General features: G+C 38.6%; 2 protein-coding genes across 3 annotated transcripts; one reads left to right on the plus strand and one right to left on the minus strand.

Moving 5' to 3' along the window:
• Positions 1 to 1,811: 1,811 nt before the first annotated feature.
• On the minus strand, positions 1,812 to 4,391 carry LOC139565280 (stannin-like). Its single transcript, XM_071385480.1, has 2 exons — positions 4,043 to 4,391; positions 1,812 to 3,576 (listed from the first exon to the last, which is right to left on the minus strand). Exon 2 carries the CDS (start codon positions 3,463 to 3,465, stop codon positions 3,202 to 3,204), a length of 264 nt encoding a protein of 87 aa, XP_071241581.1. The 5' UTR covers positions 3,466 to 3,576; positions 4,043 to 4,391; the 3' UTR covers positions 1,812 to 3,201.
• Positions 4,392 to 4,434: 43 nt separating this feature from the next.
• On the plus strand, positions 4,435 to 7,767 carry litaf (lipopolysaccharide-induced TNF factor). Of its 2 annotated transcripts, none has more exons than XM_071385478.1 (4): positions 4,435 to 4,588; positions 5,989 to 6,193; positions 6,504 to 6,660; positions 6,784 to 7,767. In XM_071385478.1, exons 2-4 carry the CDS (start codon positions 5,995 to 5,997, stop codon positions 6,890 to 6,892), a joined length of 465 nt encoding a protein of 154 aa, XP_071241579.1. In that variant the 5' UTR covers positions 4,435 to 4,588; positions 5,989 to 5,994; the 3' UTR covers positions 6,893 to 7,767. The 2 variants fall into 2 exon arrangements, with proteins under 2 accessions (XP_071241579.1, XP_071241578.1); XM_071385477.1 differs by having other exon boundaries at positions 4,436 to 4,588; positions 5,993 to 6,193.
• Positions 7,768 to 9,755: the final 1,988 nt, after the last annotated feature.

Consider the following 9,755-nt stretch of genomic DNA (forward strand, 5'->3'; position numbering starts at 1 on the left):
CTGTCTTCTTGGTAAGCAACTCCAGTGTAGATCTGGGTTTGTGTTGTAGGTTATTGTCCTGCTGAAAGGTGAATTCCTCTCCCAGTGTCTGGTGTAAAGCAGACTGAAGCAGGTTTCCCTTTAGGATTTTGCCTGTGCTTAGCTCCACCCGGTTTTGTTTTTTTATCCCGAAAAACACAATTTAGTATGATATGTTATGAATTACAATTTGTATGATATTTTACCAATTGCAAATTGTCAATATATATTGTGAATTTTCTAAATGTATAATATGTTACGAATTTGCAAAACTTGTGTTACGAATTCCAATTTGTTGTGGCTAACATTAGCTAGATGGCTAACATTAGCTAGGAGTTAGGGTTAAGGTTAGGTTAAAGGGTTAAGGTTAGCTAAAATAGTTAAGGTTAGGGGAAGGGTTAGATAACATGCTAAGTAATTGCAAAGTAGCTCAAAAGTAGTAAGTAGTTGCAAAGATTCTAATTAGTTAAAATTGTCCGTGATGAGATTCGAACACGCAACCTTTTCGTTGCTAGACGTTTGTGGTACACAACCACACTCCTTTCATGTTCGCCTTAAAGTAACCTATCTTATGCCAAACATAACATATTATACTAATTTGAGTGTCCCAGATTTACATTTACTATGTTACGTCTAGTCTGAGACCAGTTTGCTGTAGTTGTTTTAAAATCACACATGGTGACATCCTTCCTGTCCTGCAGCTCAGTTCAGAAGGACAACTGCATCTTTGATGTGTCTGGGTGGTTTAGTACATCATCCACAGTATAATTATTAACTTGACCATGCTTAAAGATATATATTCAATGTCTGATTTGTTATTGTTATCCATCTACCAATCACTGGCCTTCTTTATGAGGCTTTTGAAAGGCTCCCTGGTCTTTGTCGTTGAATCTGTGCATGAAATGCAATACTTGCCTGAGGGACATTACAGATGTTTGTATCGGGGACAGAGGAAGGGTCAGTCATTCAAAAATCATGTCAAACCCTGTAATTTCACACAGAGTGTGGGTCAATATAAGTTATGTGATTGGTTAAGCCACATTTTTAGTTTGAACTAATTTAGGCTTGCCTAAACAAAGGGGGTGAATACTTATGCAATTACTATATTTCAGTTATTTAATTTTGTAAAAATGTGTAGAATTTTATTTTCACTGACATTAGGGATTACTTTATGTAGATTAATGACCAATTACAATTAAATCAACATTTGAAAAAAGTTCAATGGGGTGTAGACTTTCTATAGGCACTGTAGCAGGTTGCGTTCCCCTTCTCAGACGTTGCATGCATCAACCAATGGTTTCGTGCCACTTCATCGACTGTGTCATCGACTGAGATTGCCATAACATATGATGTCGTTAGCTGAAATGTAAAATACCTATTCTGGCGTTGTAAGATCTGGCATGTCAACAATGCCTGGGCTGAGGAATGCGCCCTATGTTTTGGGTAGGTCCTAACTCTAACTGCCTTCAGGCTATGTGGGAGATGGTGAATCATCTCTCTGCACCGGTATGACACTGTAGGCATTGAGCCTTCCAATTAAGTCTATGCATACTGCATATTACTTATACAGGTGGTCATACTTTTAGTAGTACTTTTAAATGTATACTGTATTTCAGAAGCTGCTGAACTCTCAAGACAGAAGTGGGGTAACACTCATCTCAAGTTTGAAAGCAAACTTATTGGAACCAATACTATTACCATTTGTGTAATCATATAAAAATCTACAAATTGTCACATTAGTTTGATATTTTGCCATCTTATAAAAAGGAATAAGAATAACTATCAACAATACATACACCTGTTAGGATTTAATCTAAAAGTAATCATAAGGCCTATGGACCGATATAACATTTAAAGTTGATTTGGAAATGATAAAATGGCACATCAAATGACAAAGAGAACAATAGTATTCATAATGTTATTTACATTTCATAATATTTTATAAAATCGTTTCATCAAATATCAACCTGCTCAGCTACCATAGAATCTGGCCATCAGGATTTCCTATGTTGCAACTGAATATAGAAAATATGTAATTGGCTCTTGGTAGCTTCTTGGCAGGACTTCTCAACCCATGTCAGTTGTAGCAGCTACTCAGTTTTGTAGCTACATATGAGGACACCGAGGTATGGACCTTGCCAACATTATAAAAATACATAATAATCTATTTTTTTTTTTTGCAACAGTTGGGGTCTCAACTTACTGTTGAGAGTTAGAATAGTAGAATACACAAGGTGAAATTTCGAACTTGGTCGTGCATCAGCAGTTTCCCTCTTCTTATATGTCACTCACTGACTGTCACTCAATTAGCCCATGTCAATTACATTTTTTTAGATTGTTAAATTAGTCTAGCCAGCTATCTAAAGGTGTAGTAATCATAGCCACATTTTTGCTGTTCTCCAAATAGTATTTTAGAGTGTGGACCTCACTAAAACTCAGACCCTGGACCCTGTTGTGCTTGTGAAATATGATTGTTTATCAAAGGAGAATTACCCTTTCAGTGACTGGTTTTAGTTGAGTGGTTGCCTGTGCAACCACAGGAGAAAAGAAACAGTATTTTGTACACTAGATTATTTAGTAAGTAGCAGCAACAAGAGACATAAATTAGGCAGTGAATCACACTTTGTATCTTTGGACAAATTTGGCATTTAGCAAATTATTAGAATGGCTATTAACTCACATTTGAATACTGAAGGTAAACAAAACCAAGTTCAACTATGCAAAATAAACAAACAAATTAAGCTAATTTCAAATAATATGAGCAACTTGATATTAAGTGAATTGTTTTGTCATCAATTTGTCATACATTCTTCCAACAAGCTCTGAAAAAGGTTTTCCCCACTCATTTGTTCAGAGCGCTGTCTTGTGTCTACCGTCACAATTCAGTAGTGGATTGCTGAGTTAACAAAAACTATCAACATCAATCAATGTACATTTTTGTGTTCAAAATATGTACACTTAAGAAACATAACAATGAACTGTTCACAACCTCACATCCTGACTGAGATCCACACAGTGGAATGAGAAACAAAACTATCACATTTCCTAAGACATTGACATTGAGCTGCAGTCCGTTTATCATCCTTCAATGGCGTGATGAAAGATGATGATCAGCAGGAAATGTGAATGAGGTGATCCTCTTGGTTAATATTAGGTGATGACCACGGTTTCTTAATGACTCAGTTAAGTGTGATTCTCAGTGCCGTTGTGGGTGAGCTTGGTTTTGTGCTCGACATGAGGGCCCCTGGTGGAGTACTGTACCATCAGGAAGGGCTCCTTGGTCTCGCCCTCTCCTACAATACTCTCCTCATCTTCAGACTGGCCAATCCGCTGCAGGTGCAGGTAGCACCAACATCCGCAGATGAGAACACCGAGGGCAGCAACAGCAATGAGGATCACTACGATTGTCACCACCCCAGTAGTGGGGCTGTGGTCTGTGATGTACATGTTGCAACAGGAAGGTGACTCAGAGCATTATCACAGAACAGGGGACTTGACAAGGACTGCGTGGTATGATCCCTTGCTGATTTTGGCGTCTTACGGTTCTGCTTGGGAGACCTGGGGGTCACAAAAAGCAAATAATGTTGAGTATTTAACTAACAAAAAATAACAAAATAAACCCTGTTGTTAGTGCTTGTATCTGCACATCTGAATCTGTTTACAATACATTTTCGGCAGACATCTGCTGACTCAACCATAGACCTATGTAATAGGACTCAACACAGAATCTAACCTCCAAATCCACCAAAGAAGCAAAAGGCTTGAAATAATGTATTGATACAAAATTAAGTTGATAGCCTACCACCCTGTGGTAGGTAATCATATATTATCTATACGCTATATTCTGCATAATAGCGTATGCAATAATGAACTATGAACGGAACGCCTTTATGCCATCAATGCTAACGCATATGTTTTAACTGTGCACGCCGAATCATTGCACATTAATACGCATTTATGTATGTACATGCATGATACATCGGGTCCTAACGAGAATCAGGACGCACTAGATGAGATTCCTTACCATTCCATTGAAACAGACGACGCGATCGTGTGTCTTCATCAATGTGCTATGCAGCAACAGCCCTGCCTGTATCAATATATAAGATCCAGTGCATTAAATACACTAGTAGCCACCCACTCAAAACCCGAACTTCAAGGCCCCTGTTTCAGTGCAGGAAATGAGACCATGTGGTGCACAATATATCGAAACAAATGTTATTTGTGCTGTCAATCTCTATTTTAAAGCAACAGTAGTAGCTAGATTATCTTCACTGACAATATGTAAATGTAAATATATATATCACTTATGTTTGTCTATGGACATAATTTTCAAAGGTTAAATAGTTATAGGAGCTCATAGATTTGCTAATGTGTTACCTTGTCGGTCTCATATCAGTCATAGTTCAATGTTATGTGGTGGTGTCATGCAAGTACTGGTAGACACGCCAAAATATCACGTGATACATACAGGCTGCTTGTTCCTGGAAATTGGCTCAAGCTACTGTAAAGTAGCATTTTGTTTGGACGCCAAAGAAGCAGGTTAATCAGCCAACTTTACTGTCGCTAGGTAAGGAAAAGCTAGTTAGTTTAAGTGTTTGTCTTTTAAAAAGTATGTAACTACAGTACACTGACGCCTTGAGCTCCCGTAAATATGAGTATTAGCTAGCAAGCCCTTATGTTTTTGACAGCCATCGACGACGCCTCTGTCTCGTCTTGACTAATGGTAATTTAGTTAGATAACCGAGTTGTAGCTAACTAACGTTACTGTTATTTGCGTAGCTAGCAAGACAGTTGAATAATTGCAGTAACATGGGCCCGTGGGCCTAACGTTATAGTATTTCACAGGTGCCACTGGCCACAGATGTTTTGACTAGCTTTCGAAGTTCGGTCTTGTCCTGACAAGTTTGTTTAGTATTATAGCTAAATTAGCTAGCTAAATTAGTTTCCTACCGTACTAGCTAGATTAGCTAGCTATAATCTAGACTAGCCAGACTGGAGTCTTGAGTTAACGTTACATGACTAACGTTAACTGTTCCCTTAATCAAACTAACGTTACCTGACTAGCATAGTAGTTAATGTCATTAACCCTCCTATTATGTTGCGGTTCAATTTGACTCATTTCCACTTTTGAGTTCTCTAAAGTACTAACTTAGTTAACCTCTTTTTCTCCATTAAATTAAATTACTTTTCCTCATTTAGGGTCATGAACCTAATTTCATAATGTGGACACTGGTGTGTTGTGGAATGTCTTGAGTAGATTTAGTATACAAACATGTTGTGGGTCATTTTGACCCGGAGGCTTTCATGTGTATAGATATTTGCACATGTCCAAAATAAACAAGTGTCTTCTGTGTATTTTGTTTTGACTGGTTCTGGTGGCACTTCTATAATTATGTTTCGGTGAAAAGGAGCTTTTCCAAGCTTCTCCTCAACGCGAGTGCAGCAGATCTCTGACACTGAAAAATGAGCTCCAAACAGAAAATGCTTGTTTTTGAGAAAGGAAATATGTTTAACAAAATAGCTCTTAAATATAGAGTATTTGAAATGAAATGTTCTTGTATTTCTTCTTTCTGAAAGGTCTGACAAGACAAAATAAAGTTTTAGCTGTTTTTACTTGATTCTTTGACTGTCTAGAGTGTGTTTAAACTGTGCGGGTCAATCTGACCCATACCACAATGGATGCAAAAAAAAAATTCAGCAGAGCACAAGGGTTAGTAATGTTATCATGTTTCATGACTCTTGTATACCTGTTGTATAACGTTGGTTTTAAAAGAGCCATGTAATAGGATTAAGGTATTATTAGCTAACCTTACAGCCTGTTACAGCTGTGACTGAAGCCATGTAGACCTGGCTATCTGACTGTAGTTTATTTACAAAATGTGCTAAGAAATGATTAATCTATCGACTCCCGGTCATTGCAATATAAATGTAATTTTTTTTTTTTTTTTTTGGTTGATGATTGATAAGAAAGACATGGCAAGTGCACCACCAATGGAGACAGGTGGATTTGTGGGGCTCCCTCAGCCACCTTCCTATGAAGAATCATTGGGTCCTCAGTACCAGGGGACGGTGCTTCCTCCTGCCTACACCAAATCTGCACAGTGTCCATACCCAACACAGCCATATAATCAAATATATCAACCAACGGCTCACAGTACTACCAGTCCAATAGGTAAATAAAATCTTGTTTTCACTATGCTGTTCCCTCATAGGTTGAACTCTCTTGACACACTTGGCTTGAGACAGCTCAAACTGGTCCATCCAGAATGCACTCTTTTGGTTTCAAACCATCTCAAGTAGCCTATTCCCTATTTTTGACTATTGGTTTGCTTTGCACTCTTAACATAATAGTTTTGGAGTCTGATAGGTCTTGATTGATTAACAGTGACCTGTGCAAGGGACCTAGCTAATCCCTAGGAGGCTACATAATGAACTTTCGCTTTTAATTTCCTGTTTGGTGTTTAACATTCTTTGTTCTTCAGTGTCAGTTCAGACCATTTACGTCCAGCCGGGTGTGGTGTTTGGGGATCTTCCAGTGCAGACTCATTGCCCTGCATGTGCCCAGATGGTGATCACTCGGCTGGAGCACACCTCTGGAACAATGGCCTGGTTAACATGTGCTGGCCTGTTCATTTTCGGGTAAGATTAATTTATCAAGAGTCCCCCCCTGCAGTGCTTGCAGTGTATTGTTGTTCATAGTCATGAAAAGTCCCGTTTTGTATGGGCTGCATAATGCATTATCTGATCTTTTGTTTTTTGTAGTTGCATCTATGGCTGTTGCCTGCTTCCTTTTTGTGTGGATGGTTTGAAGGATGTGACACATCGATGTCCGAACTGCAACAACGTCCTTGGAGAACACAAACGGCTTTGATTATGTCTTTTGAAAAAGAGTAGTCTCTATTGAGCATGCAATCTTGCAGCTTGTCTCTATCTTGAATTGTCTAATTACAAATGCTGCCAGAGGCTAAACAATCATGTTAAACATGCATATTTTGATGATGGTCATCATGTAGTCTATATCAGGTGTACTCAACTCTTTACGCTATGAGGTCCGAGCCTGCTGGTTCTGTTCTACCTGATAATGAATTGCACACCTGGTGTCCCAGGTCTAAATCAGTCCCTGATTAGAGGGGAACCATTTCAAGAAAATGCAATGGAAATGTCTTTGAAGAGCAGAATTGAGTGATCTATATAAATCTATTACCTTTATTAAGAGCTTTGTCCACTAGATAACTTGTCAATATTGCACTTTCAAATGAAGGATTTTATTATATAATTGTATATATGTCAGTTTGAATAGTAATGTGCACACAATGTTGGTGGGATTAGAGGTAAGACTGGTCGATATTGTGATTGTACATTTTCATAGGATCTATATGTAATCAAACTGCAATATGACTACCTTTTAATACAGTCTTATTGTGATGGTTACTGGTAAGTAAGCAAGCAAGCTCATCGTACAAACTGCCCTACTTGTTGTCTTAGGCCTAAATGCCTTTAGTTTGAATGAATGACTGGTTTTGCTCTAAGTTATGCTGCGGAATAAGTCTTATTTAAGGATGTTTTGATTGAAATCCAGGCACCTTTGAGCATTCCCAAGTCCATGGATTCACAAGGGGGTTACTGATTTGTTTATTTTCATTCAACACATACAATTGTGTGCTTCTGTAGAATTCACTTAATGGCACTTTTTCAATGTGTATGCATGACATAAGCACAAATAAATGAGATCATTTTACCACCAAATTAGATCATTGTTCATTATTTGTCTTTTGTTTGTGCTTTCTTGCCTGGACTAGCTTTTTTTTCCATCATACCCACTCTTCCAGCGCTTATGACATGTTTAGTGTATTATATGCATATATTATAAACATTCGAGCCCTGAATGCTGATTGGCTGACAAAACAGCCCTTAGCCATGGTATATTGGCCATATACCACACCCCCTCGTGCTTTATTGCTTAATGATAGCCTATCATAGACCGTGTTAGGCTATAATATATGCATATAATGCACTTTCTATCATAAACGGTGTTGGGCACGTACTTCTATGCTATGATCCATTACCTTTGCCAATGAAATATCAGGCAGGCCTGAAACCGCTCAAAACCAGTAGCAGTATTTACATTTTGCAAAAAATAATGAATGAAAACAAACAGGCATTGATAGCAACATGCTGCTTAGGCTTCTTTCTACGTGAGCGTTTGCTGAAGGTCTTCCACCTCCAACTTCCACATTCTTCTGTGAATCGCAGCGCGTTCAGAGAGGTCTGCCATCTTTACCGCGCGCAGGACAGGTTCTGGAGAGAGTGCCTGGATCATTCCCATCACCATTACATAGTTACCTGTGTAAAATCGGGGTAACAAATCAAGGGTTTTGTTAAATGTTGTACATATTTTAGCTGCAGCTAGAAGGAAAATAAAAGTGAATCTCACCCTGAAGTAGGCATGGGTTGCCTTTAGGAATGTTGTTGACGCCATTGACAACGAATCTCCCTGTCTCGTCCAAAAGAAGCACCGTGTTGTGATCCGACCGAACTTCCAGTATTGTCCCTTGCATCCAAACCACAGAGACTACAAGTGCAGTGTTTTTCCATTGTCCCAGTCTTTTTATATTAAATTCGAGCTTGCCATTCAATCGGTTATCTTTTCCCTCTCGGAGTTGGCTGGAAAGAACTTTGATAGGAGGACTTTTCTTATTTTCTACTGAAATTTGTCCGTGGTCCATGCCATCTGCGAATGAACACTTTCAAACGAGTTCGTTATAAAAAAATATTTCGTGTGACCTTTGACGTAATTGTGACCAATATCCGGGATGTTGATTTCAACATTTGTCTTTTGTATATTGTTTATATATAGACTTGTGTTCCGACATGTACTTTTTATATCGATTTTGTCGTTAATAATAAAAATACAATAAAATATTTTAACATTTCAAAATAAAAGCACACGTCGTGCCAACAGTGGGTATTATCAAAGATGATAAACTAGGTGGTTTGAGCCCTGAATTATGAATGGCTGAAAGCCATGGTATATCAGACTGGTAATCAGTTTATAATAGCAATAAGGCTCCTCCGGGGTTTGTGATATATGGCCAATATACCACGGCTAAGGGCTGTGTCCAGGCACTCCGCGTTGCGTCGTGTTAAGAACAGCCCTTAGCCGTGGTATATTGGCCATATGCCACACCTCCTCGTGCATTATTGCTTATTAATTATACATGACAATGGGAGTCGTTTTTAACAAAGCGGCACCGAGGGCTGTCTAGCTCCCGCCTATCCTTTCTTTGGATTGGTGGATACATTTCCATGAGGATTGTTGACGTAAACCGCCTGTATTCATTGGAGAGACCGCTACTAGCCACATACAATGAAGATGCATAGCCATCTCGAGATAACTCCTATATAAAGTGTTTTTTCTCAAAGTTGCCGGGATATCACGTGTCCTACTTATATCAGTACACTCGTAACAATTTAAGAAAGTTATATTCGACCAAATAAACCTCACGTAGAAAATAAGCCATTCTTTTTTGTTGATGAACAAATTCGACCATCTCATTAACCTCTATACAAAAACTCCTTGCATGGTGGGCGAAACAACGAAAAGACGCCACCTGCTGCAGGGAGAAATATTTTCCGCCAAGTTGGGCCTCTTCTTCTCTGGTATTTTCACTTGCTGATGGATGTCGAACGCATTTGATTTCTTTAATCCTGATTGACCCATGCAGTTTCTTAGG

The sequence above is a fragment of the Salvelinus alpinus genome, chromosome 36, assembly GCF_045679555.1.
Source record: "Salvelinus alpinus chromosome 36, SLU_Salpinus.1, whole genome shotgun sequence".
NCBI classification, from domain to species: domain Eukaryota; kingdom Metazoa; phylum Chordata; class Actinopteri; order Salmoniformes; family Salmonidae; genus Salvelinus; species Salvelinus alpinus.